This window comes from Parus major, chromosome 11, assembly GCF_001522545.3.
Source record: "Parus major isolate Abel chromosome 11, Parus_major1.1, whole genome shotgun sequence".
Lineage (NCBI taxonomy): Eukaryota > Metazoa > Chordata > Aves > Passeriformes > Paridae > Parus > Parus major.
In genome coordinates, this window is record NC_031780.1 from 3,025,040 (window position 1) to 3,045,770 (window position 20,731).

At 44.8% G+C, this 20,731-nt stretch overlaps 1 protein-coding gene across 4 annotated transcripts in view; it reads right to left on the minus strand.

Annotated features, from left to right (window-relative positions):
- Positions 1–20,731, minus strand: part of LOC107209857 (hepatocyte nuclear factor 4-beta-like) — a 36,912-nt gene that overhangs the window by 11,818 nt on the left and 4,363 nt on the right. For 2 of the 4 annotated variants that reach the window (XM_033517132.1, XM_033517129.1), the window contains exons 2-7: positions 15,790–15,948; positions 15,033–15,200; positions 13,756–14,274; positions 12,975–13,156; positions 6,869–7,040; positions 4,898–4,992 (exon numbers count right to left, since the gene is read on the minus strand). In XM_033517132.1, coding sequence (XP_033373023.1) covers positions 4,898–4,992; positions 6,869–7,040; positions 12,975–13,089 — 382 coding nt within the window. In that variant the 5' untranslated portion in view covers positions 13,090–13,156; positions 13,756–14,274; positions 15,033–15,200; positions 15,790–15,948. Of the gene's footprint in view, positions 1–4,897; positions 4,993–6,868; positions 7,041–12,974; positions 13,157–13,755; positions 14,621–15,032; positions 15,201–15,789; positions 15,949–20,731 lie in introns of those variants that run through there. The other 2 variants (XM_033517130.1, XM_033517131.1) reach the window with 2 other exon arrangements.

Genomic DNA, 20,731 nt, shown 5'->3' on the forward strand with positions numbered 1-20,731 from the left:
GTCTCTCTCCCAGTGTAAGTGGATGGTACAGAGTGACTTTCTCAAGGTGATTCGGGTGTTATCGCTGAAAGCACCCAAGATGTGATGGAATTAGATACAAAGGGGAGTTAATGTTTCACCTGCCACAAAAATTAATCTATTACTGTGCAGTGATTATATTGCTGTATTTATTGTGTTTGTGATAGGGAAGGGACAGGTCACTCCTGGTGAGGCAGTGGGAGTGCTCGAGGGACGTGCTGGCCCTGGGGGTGCTGGGATCAGGTGTGATCTTGCCTTTGCTGTCAATAAAACTCAATCAACCTGCAGGAAGGACTAAAAACCCAGTGCTGGATCCATCTGTCTCCCTGGCAAAATCTTTGCTCCCTGTTTTTTTTCCCCACTCTAATCCTGTTCTCTGCACGTTCCCAAAGCCAGAAAACACCACAAAGAGCCCCCCAGCCCCTCGAGAAGGGACGTCAGAGAGTCCCCAGGATGGTGCTGGCCAGGGACAGTGTGGCCCCAAGCTGGGCTTTCCCACAGGGAAAGGGGAGAGAGGGCAGAAGGATGCTTGTGTCTCTCTCCAGGGAATTGTCAGCATGTCCTGGCTGTGGGAAGCAGATGGAAAACAAACAAATCCTCCGTGTGACGCAGGGGAGCCCTCAGAAGGGTTTTGTCACTCAGAGCAAGGCTGGACGCTCTGCCTCGAGCTCTGGGCCGTGTTTGTGGGATTGCAGCAAGCCCCTGCTTCCCAAACTATTTGTCCTTGCTGCCTTGCCATGCAGGACCAGAGCCTGGGATGAGGAATCCCCAGGGAGTCCAAGAAATGGGGGCACGGGCACTGGCTGGGAGAGCAGCAAACCAGTAACTTTCCACAGCCACTGCAGAGGTTCAGGCTTTGCCTACACAGGAATTACTCTTTCCATCATTATTCCACTAAAGCCAGCCTCAGTTAATGCTGTTGGGTTTGGAAATGCAGTGACAAATGGCACAGAGAGAACACTGAGGAGGAGACAGGTCCCTGCGTGGTGCAGCCACCAGTGCTCAAAGTGTTTCTGTCTTCACAGACAGATTTACTCTTCCTGCTGCCTGATTAATTTATATCCACAAATAATCTTTCTTTCCCTGAGCTACCTCTGATTTTGAAGGTGTGGTGTGTTTTATTCACAAATAAATCCCAATGGTACATGCACATTTAATCCTTTCATGGTCTTGTGGGCTGATTTATGACTACTGAAGGCAGAGAAGATCCTTTATCTTTTCCATCCTTCTTTGCAATAAACTGCAGTCCCAGCATTCTGAAAGCTGGCAAAAGAAATGTGCAAACAAAAGGTATGAAACAAGATAGAGGCTCTGTGATGCACTAATAAAACTGTCCTATAAACCTGTCCAATTTCACAATAATAAATAAAGAAAAGCCTCAAACCCTCCCTCCTCCTCACTGTTGCAACAGTGATAAAATAATTCTTTTCATTTCTGCATAAAACTGAAGTAGTTCATGCACATTCATAAATTACTTTGAAGGGGATGAGAGGTTAAATATTAACCCCTCATTTCTTTTCCCACCAACAAACTGAATCCCGACAGTGCAGTGCTGACATTTCAAAAGGCTTCCAGGTTTTCAGGCACTCCGTGTGAGGAGATGACCTGGCTCACTTGAGAAATCACACCCTGCTGATTTATTCGAGGTTAAACATGATCTCAGGGAGATGCTAAAAATAGAATCCCGCTGTTTTCTTTGGGTGTTTAAGTACCTGGTGTTCTACTCAGCCAGGGATGCTGCAGTGACCAAAAACCTGTCTGGTAGCATTGTGCAAGACAATAGAAATCGAACCTTCTGAGCCAACAGAGAAAGTCAGGGGGAACAGCCAGAAAATCCCCAAAACATCCAGACCACCCTCTGGCACAGTCCCAGCCTTAACCCCAACACAGGAATAAAGGGGTGAATCTCCTGTAAAAATCTTAGAACCTGATCATAAAGGTGCTCAGGACATAATAGGGTTTTTTGTTCAGGTAAGGCTTTCCCTCTTCTCTCATCCTAACTGCAATGGCTGTTATCAAAGTGAATTATTGATACCAAAAATGCAGTTGGGATAGGACATTCTGAGTGAGCTGTTTTCTAGGAAATCTGGGAACTGGACTTTCCACAAGACTCAAGTTTTTTCCCTTCCCTGCTCTCGTTAGTGCTGATGGAACCTGGACCCCATCTCAATTCACAAGCCTGAAGGTGTGTGGCTCTTGTGTAAGGGCACTCTTGGTCCTTCCTGAAAGCAGGATTGAATTCAGGCTGTACAAACAAGTCAATGTAAAGATCCTACAGGTGATTTTCTCAGCCATTCACTGGGGAGCCTGTTCAGTGCCCACCACCCTCCAGGGAAAGAGCCTTTTCCTAATATTCAACCTAAACCTCCTCTGACACAGTTTAAATCCTACAGTCCCAGGCAGACCTGGTTATCACATAGCTCAAGTATTTGCATACTATATATAGCTTTTTCTTTAGGGAGAAATTTCCCTTCTACCAGGCTACACAATTCCTTGTAGTTCCTTATCCACTAGAAAAGTTTCCAAGAGGGGAAAGAAAAAATAAAAAATAAAAAAAGAAACGTCCAAACTTGTCACATCACATCTTACAACACAGGAAGACTGGAAAAACAAAAAACAAAACCCCCTCTGGATCCAAAATTCCCGTTTATCAGTCATTTTTGCCAGGGAACAGCAAGTTCCCCCAGGCTGTGCACACAGAGAGCGAGCAGTGGGTCAGTGGGGCAGGGCGGGGGTGACACAGCCCCTCTGACCCCACCCCAGGTGTATTGTCACAGCCAATGGAAAAGGATCATTCCCAGCTTCTGCCCCTCTGCTGTGGATAAACAATGCTATTGCCACACCCTGGGAACCCTGATTGCTGCTCTGAGGGCTGGCCCTACAGGAATGTGCCAGGGAAGAGGGTTGTGCCAGGGCTGGGACACAGAGCAGGGATGTCACCGCTGCCACCTCCCAACATGAGCTCGCTGCACGCTCCAAAAGATTTTGTACAAATATTTGGACACTCCAATGGTGCTCCCTCCGAGATACGGCTTCTCCTTTTCCCTAACGCTTCGCAATACTGTTTAATATTAATCTAGAACCACCCAAAAGCAAATAGCTGTGTTCTTTTTTGTGCACACAATTGTGCAAGAACTTTTTTTTCCCAGTCCTGCACATGTGCTTGGGACAGAGCTCTGGTCAGCTAAGCTAATTTCTGCACAGCAGTTGCTCAAGGTGCTTTAAAATCTTCCTTGCCAAACACGAGAATTTTCCGAGTGCTCAACCTGACTGCACTCATAAAAAAAAAGGTTTCAAGGAATGTGACGATGTGGAACTTGAAATGAGTCATCTCCCATCAAGCTGTACTCAGTGATGGAGGCATGAGCCAAGGTTTTATAACTTTTACCATAAAAACCAATAAAAATCATGCTTCAGCTCAACGAATAGATCTGATAACCAGATTTCAGCCTTTCCAAGCAGTGCAGTTTGCTGCATTGGCAATTGGTTTTATCCCATCTAGAACTGACCAAATCAGCTTCAGTTTGGTCTTTATTAATCTGAGCTCTATTTATTTTTCCATCTGCTGTATTTACTCCATTTCTTCTAAATTAAACCAGCTGGCATTTTTGCTTCATCCATGACTTATGCCAAATTTCAAGACACCCTTCTCCTCCAGGAAAACATATGGTCAAAACATTGGAAAGATCATTTCATCACCAGTAAATTCTCAAGAATTACCAGAAATGGATGGCAAATTTCCCCTTGGGTTCAGTGGGGCCACAATCCCACTCCTTGGGTGAACTTGGTGACGTGGAAAGAAACTTTCAAGCTCCTTTCTACCTCCCTCATCTTTTAGCTGCCAGTAGGCTGGAAAACAGCATAAATGAAGGGTGAAGAGTGTGAAACCATCACCCAACAACCTGCACCTTGGGTGGGCTGGGCCCCCAGTTTGTCAAGCACTTAGAGGACATGGCCAATCACAGTAAACCAGGATCATCCACACTCTGCCAGCGTGCAGAACTGGACAAGCAGAGACCAGAAGTGCTGTGATGGATCACAGACTTCCCCAGGGAAGCTGCACGTAGGCACAGGCTAACAGAAATGTTTTTATTTCTTGCAGAGCATTAGGCACTGTGATGGCATTTCCTTTGGAAAGGGCACATCCTGATGGTCACCAGCACCCAAACCTACAACTCTCCACCTCCTCAATACAGACAATGGGAAGTGCAACAAAAGGTGTTGGCCAAAGTGGGACTGGCCCTTCAGTGCTGGTGCAGGTGGTGGCTCTACAGCCTCCCTGCCCACCAGCAGCACCACAAAAGGGTTTTGCTCTGAGTCATGTCCCCTGGTGAGTCAGCTGTGGGGGACACGAGTCACCCTGCTCAGGAGCTCTGCCCCGTGCTGTGGAGGAGAGGCTCCCACTCCTTAAGGCTCTGTGCTCAGGCTGTACCTTGCCCTCTCACGCAGCTAGGTGAGCATCAGCCGAGCCAACCACACCACCTGTAGCAGCAAACTGGTGGCATTTATGAGATCAGAGCTGGCAGATCCTTGCTGAGATTGGCACAGGTGGGATTAGGAGTCACACCAGTGGGTATGGAGAGAGGAAATTGCTATTGTAAAGCACTTAGAGACCAAATAAGCCCTGAGGAAGCCCATCCCTTTCCCAGGACTAAAATATCCCCAAAAGACCAGCCTGACCAGATGGGTGAACAATGTCACCATGCTTTCATTGAAATTGAGATAAAATGGCAAATGTTTCAGCTGCAACAGAAAATATCTCTCTGACACACAATCATCATCTCTCCAGCCAGTGCTGCTGCTGCTCCCCACCATGCTCTGCAGTGGAACAGGGCCCAGGACAGCAGCGGGAAGGTTTGAAATGTCTCTTTGCACCCACCTTCTTTCTTCATGCCAGCTCTGAAGCACTTCTTCAGCCTGCAGTACCTGCACTGGTTCCTCTTGTCTTTGTCTATCACACACTGTCGGTTGAACCTGGGAGGAGATGGGAAACACAACATGGAGCAACCAGCCTGGCACCTGCACCCCCTTACCCTGGGCAGCCCCAAATACATTCCCAAATACAGCCCCAGACCTCCCTGAGCTCCACCCTGCATGATCCTAGAGGAGAACCAAATTTTGGGTTGAAAGAAATGGGTTGAATCAACGTTGGCTTGGCCAAGCTCCTCCTCTTTCCCACCGCCGCTCCTGCCAGCTGGGAGCACAGCGGCTTCAGACCACCCACCCTGCCGGGATTGGGATGGTTTTGGCTGTGAAAACAAGACTGTGACTCAAGCTGTGCTCTGGTAGGAGCTCCATCTCCCACTTCCAGACAGTTTTTGGGTGTTGGGCTTTGGGGTTTGTCTGATTTCACTTGTTAACTATTCTATGATTTGCACAGAATAAAATGCGTTGTGTCCCACAGTCTGCGGCCTTGTTCTGAGGGGCATGGCCTCCTAATTCCTCCTCCTTCCACTGGGGATTTAGGAACCCTTGTTCTGTTCCAGGGGTGGCCCACTCCCCATGGTGGGTGAAACAATGGAAGGGGAATCTTCCATGCAGAGAGGAGATGACGTGGTTGCTCCGGGACCTTCAGGTTGTAAAAGCTCAGGCACTTTCCCAGGCTGGTAAAAAGCCAAAGGTACAAAGGCCCCAAGACTTTCAGAGGTATTCATATCTTCAGAGCTCCGAGCTGGGCTGAGCTCACCAAATAAGGGCTTGCACACAAGCTTGGCTTCAATGCTGTGGATCTTCCCTGAGCTGCCAAATATCGCAGAGATTCATGGATTCCTGGGGAGAGGCAACCACTCTGCTCCCAGGAGACCGACAGCTGAAATTTCAGAGAAACCAGTGGCAGAGTTCAAGTCCTCCTGCAGGAATCCCACAGTTCATGGGATGGGCACTGTGTAGGTGGACACTGCTGTCACCTCAGGTATCTTTCATGGTGTGTCCTGGACTGGGAAGGGCACCAGGAACATTTTGAACAAGTAGGGTGACTTGCATTAGAAAAATTTGGAATGCCTTTAGAGGAGGAAAAAGTTTTGGAACAGAAAGAAAACTTCCAGGTTTCAGCTAGAGATGAAGGGCTTAAGTGTATTCAGGTTTGGGATTTCTTTCCACTTTCTTCTGTGCTAAAATAAACATCATTTTTCTAAGGTCAATCAAGATAGCAGCTTTATAATTTATAGCCTCTTCCTGGCAAGAAACCTCTCTCAAATATATACCTGTGTGCCAAAGTGGATGTGAATCATCTCTGGTCTACACTTATTTCTCAGAATATTCATAAAATCATCACTGATAAGTCAGTGCACATAATTTATTGTATTTCAAAACAAGAACAGAGAAGCTGTGAGAGGGCTTTGGAGGTGACAGATTCTTGGATGACTGTTGTTTATTACCGGGAAAAGCAAGAAAGAGGAAATCTCCAGAGCTTTGGTCCTTGGCTTCCCCTTGCTGGGCTGTGACGAGGTCATGGTGTCACTTCACACCCAAGGTCTGTATTTATGTATTTTACACATCAGTCAAACCTCAGGTTTTGGGTTGGACTCGAGGCTCTCAAAGGTTCTTTCCAACCTAGTTCATTCTGTGATTCTCAGGTCTGTGAGTTTCCCTCAATTTACACCAGGAGGAAAGCAGTGACGGTGAATTCGCTCAAAGCGTTGCTCCGTGCCACAGAAGGCCTCAGGGTCCGAGTCAGATAGGACTGAATTTAGAGATAGAACTGAGTTTACTCCCAAACCAAACTGCAGTCCTACTGGTGGCCTTCATGGCATGGCAACTTGTCATTTGAGACACGATCCCCTGGTGGTCCCCACACCAAATCATTTCCCGCATCCATCATTGCATGTTTTAACGGCTGAAATTCCGGTACCTGCAGGAGTAGACGTGGTTCTTGCGGACGCTCCTCCTGAAGAAGCCTTTGCAGCCGTCACAGCTGGAGGCCCCGTAGTGCTTGCCGGTGGCCCGGTCCCCGCAGATGGAGCACAGGGAGTTGACGCCGTTGGGGAGCAGGTTGGTGTTTGCTGACTCGGCCGCGATGGCCTCTGCGGGCAGAGAACGGGGACAGTTAGAGCTCCCTGCCACGGAAACCTCGGAATTTACACTCATGCTCTCCCCAAGCTCGGCTCCTTTGCTTCTGGTATTGGTGTTTTTCTTCACTTCAGGGAGATTTCAAGCTGTATAACCCAAACTGATCCTGAGAATTTAACAATTATCACTGCTTTCCTGGAGAGATATAAGGAAACCTCACTTGCATGTGAGTTTTATGTTTTTGAGGGATGGGGAGGCACCTCCTCAACAAGATACCTGGAGAACATGGTTCAAAGCTGGTGTCCACAGAAAAAAAATGGAAAGAAAGCTCATTAACTTGAATAAATAGAATGCAGAGAAGAAACAGCAGGGGCAGAAAGGATGAACTACTTCATGCCCATGACATGAAGAGGTGCTGAAGATAAAAGATAGTTCTTGAGAGCTCCTCTGCAACTGGAAAGCAGAGACAGCAGCTCCCACAGGGATCCCTTTAGTTCTAAGTCTGGTCCCTCCTCTGAAATTCTCCCTGAAGAGACTCACTGCTTTCCACTAGAAAGCAACAAGAGGTGTGCAGGAAGATCAGTCTTCCAAATTAGGTCATGTGAATGCCCTCTGTCATGTCCTCTGTTAGCACCCCCTCATTTGGGGCAGGAATAGCTCTGCCCCAGCCTGCCCTGTGTGTACACACTGCTGAAACTCCCCTTGGAACCTCTCTCTCTGCCCTGACCACCAGACTCGCTGCCCTCTTAATCCTCCTAATTTGAGGCACAGCTCAGGGAAGGAGAAAACAGGAGCACCTTGCAAAGAGGGCAGCTGACAGTGTTTGTATCTCCTCATCTGTTTGCAGAGCCCGACCTGGGCTGCAGGACGGTTTTATGAATTTATCACACCCCTGGGAGCATGTTCTGTGCTCCAGGGGAGCCCATCCTGTGCTCCAGTGACCTGGGAAAAGTCCCTGGGACAAATCACGCCCTGACGCATCTCTGGGATGGGACATCCTCGCAACAGGGATGGGGAAAGCTCAGCTTAGCAGTTTCTCAGATAAAACTACTCAAAGAGGAGGAATTGCCATCTGATCTGCCCAGAGAAAGTTTTCTAATCCATAATGCATAAAAACAGCTCTGGATAATCCACACACAGAATGCGCATATACAGAGAGAGAGGGAGAAGGTTATTTTTGTGTGTGAATACACATCAAAAAATTTATAGTGAAAATATTTGTTGTGCAATGAAAATTGTAATCAACTCTCCCCCCCCCAAAAAAGAAACAAAAACCCAAAGCCAACAAAGCTTTAGTTTTTAAAAAATGACAGTTTTTTAACTAAGGCTGAGACTAAGTCATTTTTAGCCAAGACTTCACTAGTGCAAAGTTCAGAATTCCTGTCACCTTCTAAAATAACCCTTTTGGTCCATATTCACCTTCTGGTGTGTGGATGAGTAAATAAGTGGGTTATAGCAAGATGAGAGCAACATGACAAGAAAGAATGACAGCATCAAAATCATTCTTAGGTCATAATGACAGGAATTGAGATTTGCCTCTTCCCAAATCTGAGTAAGATTCTCCCAGCTCTGACATTTGTCAGGAAGTGACACTGGGGTCCTTTGGGACCACTGTCTGTGTCAGAGGGGTTTAATGGCAATTTAGGTTGATTTTAGGGTTTTTTTTTTGCAATGATTCTTGATTTTATATTACTTAATAACTCAGTATTAAATGAACTGTACAGCATAGTCCTTTGTGGATAACTGCAGAGCATTTGGGCATCTGTTGTTTCATCCATTATTTGAAGGAACAAATGACCATAAACAAATGCACTGTGTTGGATTCCATTTTAAAACTTTACACAACCAAAATAAAGATAGGGCAGCCAATTTCCTCTTCACTCCACTCATGCTTTCTCTAGACTTCAGAGGAATCAAGCCAAGGTCAAATAGTTTAGGTCTCCAATAGACCCTTCATCCTTCAACTGGGTCCAGACTGCAAAATGTTCCTGAAGCTGGAAAGTATTTACTCACCAGAAAAGACTCCTTTATTTTTTTGTGAGTAGGATGTGAGAATCTGCTCACTGATGCAAAGAAGAAATTAATAATCTGGCCTTAAACCAGGTATTACTGGAGGAGGAGCCATCAGCACTGTGCTGATGGAAATTAGCAAACCAAATTTTGCCTTTGCTTGTATCCATGGAAGCACAAGCAAACCAGCGGTGAGTTGGGTGGCTCCGTGTTAGGGCAGCTAAAAATTCAAACCCTGGGAGAGAGCCACATGTCCTTTTCAGCTGAATTGGCTGAATGTGAAGAGAAATTTTAATAAATAAATAGGTAAATAAAAGGGAAGCCCTAAGCACTTTTATTATGATCAAAATTTTTAATTATAAAATTCTGCCACCAGCTAATGATGGGCTCCAAATGAGAATTAGCTCAGACAAGAGCAGGGCACAACTGATATTGCAGAAACCAGGAGACTCTTTTAACACAGCTTTCAAACCTACCCAATATCTGGGTTTTTCCTGGACTGATCTCTACAAGGAAAGGCAGGGGAAGCCCAGGGTCCTTGGAAGCACATTGCCTGTGAAATTTGCTTTGTGTGCTCCATCCCTGCCTGGCACAGAACCTGAACAGTTCCTACACTGTGCCACGGTGCCTTTCAAATTTCCACAGCAGAGATGCACTCGATTTTGTTCTCCAGGAGGAGACCACAACTCATCTCGACTTTGTGTGGCTCCCAGGCTGAGCTGAGGCCCTGCTTGTGGCCAGACCCCTTCCTGAGGCTGTCCCCAAGGTTCACTGGTGGACATAGCTGAAGTTTTAACCATTTTTTTGTGAGTTATATGCAATCAGTGGGCAGACTGGGACCTCTCCTAAAGCTGAGAAGAGGAGCCCAGTGGCTTCCCCAGATTTGGGGTCAGCCAAGCTCACAACTGAAATGCACACAAGTTTTTTGGTACCCACTGCCTCTGTATGTAAACTATTGCCTAACCAGGGCTGAGATGATAATGCCAGTTTTACAGTGATAAGGAATGACACTGAGAATGTTCTCATGATACCTGACCCCTGCACTGCTTCTTCTTTCAGTTCCTTTGCTGGCTACAGCTCTTCTAGATGCACATTGTAAAAGAGAATTGTCTTGCAATACTTTCCAGGGTGGCTTTTATCTACCAGGAAATCCACGTTTTGGTGCACATAACTTGCAGTTAACAAATCCCCAAATTACATGTGCTGGGCTAGAATGTGAAGAGATCACAAGTGTGGGTTTAGGGCTTGAGCACACAGAGCCAAACTCGGTGCCAAAGCCAGCATTGTGAAAGCTGTACACACAAATGCAGGGCAGGAGGGGGTTTAAACCCTGGCCACGTGCAGGTCAACCTCTTTCTACATCAGCTTTTAGCAAACAGAAGGGTTTTTTGAGAAATAAAACACAGCTGGGATTTAGTGATCCCAAACCCTACAGGAGCAATGATGAAGGTGCCAACCAGGGCTGTTCTGAGCACTCCTGCAGCTCGAGGGATGGAAAATCACTGCCAAAACATCTCTGGTGGCTTTTGCATGGTCTGAACTGGGCCAGACTCCTGCAGGGCTGGGAAAGAATTCACCAACCTCGTGTCAGAGTCCCAGTGTGGAGTGTGGGAGCTGAGGCAGGGCCATGGGCATCACCCTGGGAGAAAGCGCTCACCAACTCTCCAATCAAGAATTGGGGCTGCACTGCAGCAATGCTCCACATCTCCATCAAAATGAGACAGCTCTGACAAGGGAACAGCCATTAACCACACATAAAACCTGGGGATATGGGTTGTAGTGCCAGCTGAGGTGAAGGAAACAAATTTGTACAGAAAGAGAAAAATTTCTGCTGTGACAAAATAAATTTCACAAAGGAAAAACAGAATTAGCAGTGATTTTTGCTCCTTTCCTTTTGCCAGGCTTTCTATTTAAACCTTAATTATTTCTGATATCACTCCTATAAAGTGTTCTATTCTTTATTTTGAATTAATCTTAAAATATTTGGCAAATTATGAGATATTTGAAGGTGGAAAATCCAAAACACATATCTGGGCAAATCTCAGAATGATAGCAGCTTCCTGAAGAAGAAACATCTAAGCATGGGAAGTGCTCCACAAAATTAATCCACCCAAAATTTTGATGAAATAATGTTCTGAAGAAGGAAAGAGTTGGTTCCAAGAAAGCATGACCTTATTAGAAAATATTCCAATTTTCACTTTTGGAATTGTTCAGAAGGTAAGAAACTGCACTGAGTCCATCAAAATAAATATTGCATCCTTTCCTGTTCATGTTTATAGAGGGCAAAGCTGTCATCATTTAGAAGGGAAAACACAGATGAACCTTAGGAGAGATATAAACAACCTTAAAAAAATCCAGTATAGTTATAAAAAGTACCTAAAATGAGATTATTTCTTGATTCTAAAATATTTTAAAATATTTCTGAAGCCACAAGGAACCTGTGATTTTGAATTACCTCAAGGGACTGAACTCAGCTGAACTGAACTCACAGATTTCCATGCATGGCCATTTCAGGTCTTTTTTGAAGTTATTTTTACAAACCGTAGAAAAAGACACTTACCCAAGACAAACAAGCTAATTTCAAAGCAGCTACTTCCCGAGAGAGCTGGTTAGTCATTAACAGCTAAACAAATAACACAATACCGAGTTCGATAAAGTTCAGAAAAAAACTCAACCTGTCAGTTCTACCGCGTGAACAGGCATTGGTGGTTCATTTGCAAAATTATATTGAATTTTGAGGAAATATGTGCCTCTTCAAAAAGTGAAAAAGATATTGTTGTTCAGCTGGAAGTGACAGAACAAAACATGTGTGTTAAATGACATTTCTGGAAGAGGATGGAAGATGGAAACCTTTCTGCAAGAATAAGATCAGTCTTTCTGGAGCTTACAAGAACTAAATATACTGAAAATCTTTGATTTGGCGACAGCCAGAGCTTTACAGATGGCAATTTAAAATCCAAGTTCCTTTGGGCCTTTTCACTCTACTTGTCTCCTGACCTTCCTCCATGCCCCACAATAACACGTCTAATAATTTGATATTGTAGGTGATATCCCTACTAAAACTCTGATTTCTTTTGATGAGCCAGTAAATGAGCAAAATGTGAAAATCCCATCTTATTTTCACTAAGCTTCTTAACACATGAAAAGGCTGCCAAAACTCTCCGAAGGGATTGCTAACTTTGGAACTTCATTCAGTTGCACGATTGGTTTCATGCAATATGACCAAAATGCCCTTTATTTTTACACAGTGAGAAGCTAATTTCACAGAATGTAGTTCGCTTTAGGTCAGAGTACTTTTGACTGCAGAAAAATTAAATACCACACAAAGCGCTTTATTCCTGTGAATGAAGCGGAAGTCTTGCCGTATAAACACTCCCGCCTCCCAGCCAAGTCTTTCTGTGCTCTAAAAACTGTTGGGACCATCTTGGAAGCCAGGAATACAAAGCTAGAAATGATTTGGATATTGCTTCTCAATCCGAGTTCCCAGGCCCAACTCACACAGGGCACACAGTCACGGAGAAATGCCACCTGGGACGACTCGTTTTCCCCAGAATTAAACGTCAACTGAAATCGTACACGGGAACGAAACACGCATCTGAACGAGAAATATTGCTAATAACTCCTCTCATAAACAACACAGTGGGACAAACCCAGGGAACGCCATGAAGGCCTCTACCAACATCTGCAGAACCTGGTGGGCTCTTCAGGGCATGTCGCTCAGCCCAGCAACGAAAATAACCCAAAACGGGGCCGGCAAGCGAAGGGGTCGCGTTTCAGCCCAAACATAACCACGGATGCAACAGAGGTTGACAGGTCAGCTGCTTAAATATTACCCCTTCCACCCTTTGCCCTGTACCTCCCACCAGCCTTTCCTCTTTGACCGGCTTTATAGTAAAAGTAGTGGAGCTTTTTCAAGAGAAAACGGGTAAAAATCTCACCGGTGTTATTGGGGAGCACGCGAAGGTTGTCGAATTCCAGCATGGTATAAGAGGAGTCCAAGGAGTCGACATAATCTGGCATATCCATGTCCATGATGGACTGACAAAGCTTCATTATTACTTGACAACAGCGAGGGAAGCGGCAGAAACAGCCCCACTGTCAATCACGGCCAAGGTTTCCTCTGCAAAGAGAGACACCCCGGTCCTGGCGATGACAAATCATTACCCAGCTCTGCCCGCAGTCCCCTCCCCGTGCCAGGACAGAAGGGACGAGGCCAAACCCTCTGGCGTAGTCCCCTCCCTTCCCGGGGTGCATCTCGCTCCTGATAAGGTGATGTAGATAAGGCCCGGGCTGAAACACCTTGGATTGCATCTTTGGGTCAATACAGCCGGATTTATGGCTGCTCCTGCACAAACATTTTGAGAAGGGCTGAGGAGCAGCCACCTCACACATGTGTCGCTCTCCCAGGGCAGAGCAGTGGTCACGTCCAACCAACAACTGCCAGCTTGCTCACCTACCAGCCCTTGGGGAAAGAGCAAATGGTGTCACTTGAGGCTCGTGAGGACAATAAATCAGTGTCCCACCGAATGGAGACCATTGAGGCAGCTCAGCATTGAGAACGAGTCGTTTCCGTGAGACACCACAGTGCTCACACCTTGACTTGCAGCTGGAAGGGGAAAATGAGGCTTCACTCGGGCTGTACACACGGTCTGACCCTGCTCCACAGGCAGAGGTGAGGTGGAGGAGGTGATTCCACCCACCACCCTCCATCCCTCTCACCTGTGTCTTCCTCCTGACTCCAGGCAGCCCCAGTGTCCCAGAGCTCCCTCTGGGGCAGAGCTGGGCTGTGCTGGTGAATTATCATCGTGGAAGGCTTCAAAGGATGGCAAATGATGAAGATGGAAAAGGCTGGGAGGAGCTGGGCAGACTCCCTCGCAGATGTGCGGTGTTGCATTTCACGCTGATCCGCGCCGGCTTTTCTGGGAAAGGTCTGTGTTACGGAAATTCAATTCTAGCTTTTCCCCCACAGGCCTGTGCGTGTTTGGTCTGGGTTTGTTGTTTGTTTTTTTTTTTAATTTACTGAATTTTACACAAAAAGTCTTTCCTTGTTAAGACTCATGAGCTGTGCTTCAAAAGGCCGGAAATAATAGGGTTGGAGTGATTGGTTTATTCCCACTTTGATCTTCCAGATGCCCTCCCTGACATTACAGTTCCCTCTCCAGTGACGTGGTTTTGTGTCAGAGGGTCTTTCCTCCCCGTGAGCTGTTCTGAGAGATCCAGGTCAACACCCTGTTGAATCTGGAGGAAAAGAAGAGTCTTGAGAAACAGGGAGATGAGCTGCCAGAAAAGGAGTCCTGGCCAAAAGGATGCTATTGTCAGACTGCCTGAACTCTCACTGAACCAAAAAGCAGGCTGGCCCCATGGATCCCAGCAATCTCCAACCAGCCAGAAATATTACAAAACCTGAGTTTTTAACTGTCTTTGTTATACTAATTTGATTTAATCCCCATTTCACGTTTTGTTTTAATATTTTTCTTCATATCCTGGGGTTTTACAGTGCACATTGCAAGGGGTTAACTTTAGATAGGTTTTCCTCTATAAAGATTGGGTGTAGAAACTTTCAGCTTTACTTTCTTATCGTTTCTGGGGAATAAAATAATTTCATGTGCCATATTTTCCTTTTCCTTCTTTCCCTTTTTAAGAACATGTTGTAACCAGTGGTGCAGAAATGACTCCTTGCTTAGATAAGACGTTATGTTTTTATCCTTGGACTGTGCCCCAGGCTCCCAGTAATGCCAGCATCAGCTAAGTTGGGATCTGATTACTTGTACTTGCCTCTTACTCAATGTCAGGATTGATTATGCCCATTAATCTGGCTTCTTTTTTTTTTAAACTGAGCTGTGGGCACAATCCTGCCTGATTCTATGCACTCTGATACTATTACAGCAAAGATTTCTCACATTTCTACAATTCTGTGTTGTTGTTGGGGGGCTTGTGTTTTGGTTGGGTTTTTTTTATGGATTTCTTGCCATTAAAATAGTAATTTCGGTATTTACCAAACTTTTGGGCAGCTGTGGCTCAGACGAGAGAAATCTGGGCTCCTGCCCTGATCTTGTTGACTTTAGAGATCTCTCAATGTTTTCCATCCCTCAGTATGATGTGAGGGTTGAGGATAATTTCCAAGGAAAGTTGAGGGATGAGGATGTGCTTGGACAATTTTCAATCTGGGAATGACAAAAGGTTAAAGAGACAGTTTTGTAGCTTGGGACCAGATTTCAGCACCACATCCACACTGATAATCAGGACTGACTTGTGGAAGGCGGTGTTGGAGGGACAGCACGTGGCATTTTCTCCAAAGAGCGCCCTGTTCCAAACCAGCCCAGCACAAAAGCAGCCCTGGGGATGGACAAAGCCTTGCTGAGGTTTGAGCAGCTCCTTCCTTTTCCTCTCCCTGCTTTCTGACATCGTTTTGCTCATCATTGCTCACAGCTGCAATTCACTCAGGGGGCCAGGGCTCAGTTTTATCAGGAGAAATCAAACTCACTCAGAGTTGGCCTCTCATCTCCTGAGCATTGCTTGTGTCACAAGGAAGTGACAGTGGCCCAGCCAAGAGCCAGCAATCTCCAGCTGGTTTCTAATTTCCTTGCCATGATCCAGGCAGAGCAGTCAGGGAGATGGGGAGAGAACTCAGATCCTTCCCAGACTGTGGCCACAGAAAGGATGGGTTTGAGTAGAGATTTGTGAGGTTGACCAGCTCTTTCTGCTGAGACACTTCCCAGGGTGCTGTCCTTGGGTGCTCAGGCATCAACTCACCTGCACAGGCATCTTAGATGGATTACCAAAGGAAAACTGGCTGGTATAACTCCATCTTCCCAGTCTGGAAATGGATGTCAATCCTCCTCCATATGGACATAATCCTCTCTTCAATGTGTTTTCCATTTATTCCTGTTTTGACTCTGAGGCTGGATATAGCTGGAGGGTGCAGGGGAAAGGGGAGAAGGGAGAAAGAACCAGAGTTAAGTTTAATAAAAATAATATGAACGTTCAAAGTTTGAGCTCTGGGAATGAACCAGTGTGGATTCTCCTTTGTGAGGGCACAGGGCAGGCTCTGGTGAACACATGGTCCCAATATGACAGCACACTCATTCCTAGAAACACAATTCAGGTGCTTTTGGGAACGCTTGTTAGACAAGATGAAGTGCAGCAAAGATAAGGACACTGATTGATTAAGAGAGAACACAAAGTACTGCGGGCAGGGCGTCAGAAATAACATTTCTTTGGCCAGGTGAGTGCTGGGGGAAGATGTTTGCAGGCCATGGAAGCTGCACATCCATCTCTGGAGGTGGATTTTAATGGAAAGCAACTCAATGCTGCATATGGGGAGAGGTGTCGGAGAGACTAAACTTAATGAAGGACTTGTTGCTATGCAAAATGGTGAGGCAGAAGTCACTAAATGTATTTTTGAAAAAGAAGTTTTCTTCTCTTATTCACAGAAAGTAATTTAAAATCCTCTACTACTGTTTTGAAATTTTCTCTGACTGAAATGCAGCAATAATTATATTTTTGTGAACTTGCAGGTTTCAGGAAAAGGACTTTTATGCAGTGAGCATAAATCCATCAATGATCAGGTGGTTCTCAGAAGCAACAGTAGCCACAATATTACCTACCTGGACAGATGGTGTCTGGACAAAAACAATAATTTAAAGACAGAAGGCAACAAGGCTCTTTTCTGGGTAATGTATAATTAGAAACAGTGTGCTTTTGACATTATAAGCAGTGTGAAATCGTATCCTTAACATGCAATTACCATGGCAGACATTTCCAAGTCATCTAGACCAGATGTTATTAAATCAGCTCCCTCCTTTCCTGGGTGCAGTTTGATATTTGGGATACACTACACAGAAAAATGTTTCTTTACATTTTCAGGTATTTCTTATTGCAATGAAAACTACATTTCTACACATGACTTCTGCTGTGAGGGCCTCCTTGTTCTTCCAGCTGTTATCTCCCAAAAAGTGTAGTGACTATGCATAAATAAAAATAATTTAAGGAATTTCTCAGTGATGGAAGATGACCTGATGGGCATGGGAGAGCATCACCCACCATGCAGGAGGATGGAGAGGAGAAAACACAAAAAATATCAGAACCTTCACCTCCTTTCTCTCCAGACAAACTTATTTTGTTTCTCTGCTGCCAAACACGTTCATTTATCATTTACTCACTTTGCTTCAGAACAATGAGGTTTGCTCTTCCATAACAACCCCTTGGAGTAAATAGAAACTTAAACAAGCTCCAGTCACTATGCTGGAAAAATTTCCTTTATAACAATTTAAACAAACAAGCAAACAAGCCAAAAAAAAAAAAAACCAAAACCAAAAACAAACCCCAAACCATGAAACCCCGCCCCAAAAAACCCACTACAACAAAAGATCAAACTCAAACCAAATTAAAAAACCCTTAAAATACTCTTTCCACCAGGTTGGAATGATGGATTCTGGTCTTTACAAACTGTCAAGTACAGATGACGCAGAGACCCCTCTGCCAGCAGTGACTTCAGGTTGACTTTTTTGTGAAATTCCCATTTATTTCACCGAATGTTCAGCACAGATGAAACCTGACTTGGATTTGGGGAATGAATCTGAGATGTTTTACATTTTTCTGATGAGCAAAGGTCAGGCTGATGACTTGTTCTTTCTGAGTTCACTTAACTTTTGTTCTTGGCTGCAGAGCACTTGGCCAAGGCCGGAATTTCAGAAGCACAAAGGGCTCCTTTTGATTTCCAAATGCGAAGCAGCCTGAATTTCAGCTCTGTTGAGAAATGGGAGCTCCCACTGGGAATAACAACTGGATTTGCAAAGATGCAGCCACAGGTCACTGGTGATTTTGAAATAAATCCCCTTTTCTGGACACCTGAGTTAAATCTGATTAAAACCTCATTTCCCCTATGTGGGGTCCAAGACTTTTTAAAAACCTGTCAAAGGTTTCCTGGCCAACACCTGATGCCTCCATGCACCAGTTGGAATTTCTCTTGTTTTCCATAAGCAGAAGTAAATTCTCAGGAATAAGAAATGCCTGCAATATTTTTGAAAAAAAAAATAAAAAAAATAAAGAATTCCTTGCATTAATAAATACTTCTATCCATGGGTATTCCTTGAGGATATTTCAGAGGACTTCTTGTTTCTTTTCCTTTCTGGAAAGAGATCAGCTGATCTACACTTGAAATAATTATGGAAAAACAGGAACAAGCTTCATTTATTATATTTTGTGGAAAAAAAATTGTTGGTTTCATTTGTAATTGAACTTTAAAGTTCACTGAAGGGAAAGCAATTAAAATATTTAATAATGAACAAAATTAAAAGTGCTAAAAGGACAGAAACAAAATATTTTGGTTCTTACATTTGTTTGCAAATGTTAGGCATGGTACCAGTTTCTGACTCAATTTTGGGACTCTTGGCAACCTTTTGAAACTAAAATTAAAGTTATATCCCAGGTAACAAAACTGACAAATTTGTGGAAATGTGACCTTCTGTCTGAAAATTTTTGGATTTCAAGAGATCATATCTGGCACAATCAACCCATGAAAACATAAACTGGTTTGTGAAACTCCACCTCACTCACCAAAATTAAGTTAGGACTTACTTCAATGAATTTATATTGTCCTTCACAGGTGAGATTTTAGCAGTGTTTCACTCTAATGGTGTGAAATGTTCTTTTTCCAGTTATTTCCTACAAACAAAAGTTTTTCCTAGCAAGTCTTTCCTGGGCTGTGCTTAGATGGGAAAATCCAAACTCAATAATTGCAAGAGTTTGGGCTGAGCTCTGCTCCATTTTAGAAAAATCCACCCCTAATTCCTCCAAAGTGTTGATAAATCCAACACTGAATAGGAACTGGAAAACACAGCTTTGGAATGTGCTGTCCAGAGAACCAAAACACGGGGAAGAAATCATAAAATAATCAAAGTTCCATTTTTTCCCTCATTCTACCCCTCTCTGCCCTTGGGATGAGTTGTTCCCACCTGTTCATCCCGGTTTTGTCAGCCAGAGAACCACGAGGTTGCATCAGAGCCCCTTCTCCAGATCACCTTCACTCACTTCTCCTGATCTGCACCACCCCAAACTATGATTTCACATATGGACTGGAAAGTCAGTATCCCTGCAACCCCTGAAGAAAAATTAGCACCTCATAGAAGGATTCAGATTGGAAAGGACCTCCAAGACCATCGGGGCCATCCGTTCCCCGGCACTGCCGAGCCCACCGCTAAGCCACGTCCCCCCAGGACACATCCACGCTTTCCAAATCTCTGCAGGGATGCTGACCTCACCGCTTCCCTGGGCAGCCAGGCCCAGCACTTGATAACCCTTTCCATGAAGAAATTTTTCCTACTCTCCAATCTCAGGCTCCCCTGGCTCAGCCTGAGGCCGTTTCCTCTCCTGCTGTGTCCAGAGGGTGATTCATCCCAAACTCCCACAGGTGGCCAGGAGACCTCGGAGGAACCGCGCGGCAAAGCCAGCCTCCCTCCACAGAGCTCACGGGGAGTTCAGGTGACTTCCACTCAACCTGAAAATTTTATAGAAGGTGAAGTCACAGGAGATAAACTCCCCCTGCCAGGAATGAAAATGACACGTGGAGCCATCAGGAATTAGGTTGGACTCATCCACCCCGGGTGACATCGGCCCCTGACCAAAGCAAACAGCAAATAAATAAATAACAAATAGCAAATAAATAAAAAATAGCAAATAAATAGCAAATATCCCAGGCTGAGACAGGGCTGGCAGCAGGAGAGGAGCCAGGGGGAGCATTACCTCACCCACTGCTGCTGGAGAAGGCATGGGACTCATCTGGAGCTCTCCACTGCCTCTGGGTGAGTTTTTGGCTTTTCCTGCTGCAAACACTGTTTAGTCAGGAGTAACCAGCCTTGAGGAGAGTATTTGCTGTGACTCCCGTGTCCCCTGTGAACAGCATTCCTGCCACCTCCAGCTTTTTCGGCTGTGGTGTTGACACTTCTTCAGATGTGTCATTAGCTCAGCTGAGGAGAGAACAGAAATGCTATTCAAGCCCCAGTCCAACGTGGGAGCTCAGGACTGAAATCCTTGCCTCACACTGAAAACATGATGAGTGTTTTATGTCCATGTTGTGCTTTCTATTTTAGGGAACACTTTTGTTGTGTTACAAGCCCTTTCCTAGCACATACAGCACCGTTTTTAAGGGTTTTTTTCTATCACATATCTTCTATCTATACTCATTTATTCTAAACTGTAATCTCCCACATTCCCAAAAATTAACCCAAGTCTTGGGTTTTACAAATTCCTAATTCTGGGATTAAAAACATTAACCTTGTTCCTTGTTTTTCTATTTTAAGAATTCTGTGGTGGAATTTGCATCCAGTTTTCTCATAGTGAAGATTTAAATGTCACCAAAATTCAGCTTTTCTGGTTGTAAGATTTTTTTTGTAAACCATTCTCTTCAGTGTCTTCACACTGTATTTTTGTTTTATGAGATAAACCATCAGATTGAATCTCAGAGAATCACCAAGAATGGGTTGAACTTTGGCTCTGATCACGGGAATCATCTGCAGATTTACAGTAAACTGAACAACATTCCTTCCAGTAAAATGATCCAGCATTTTTGGGGGTAATTTTGATTTCTGTTTCTTCCCCCCAGATTTTCTATCTTTGCCATTCTTCATACAAGTTAATAATTCAGAACAAAGATGGAATTCCTCCAAAACACTCCTTTCAGTGTTGCCTTCTAAGC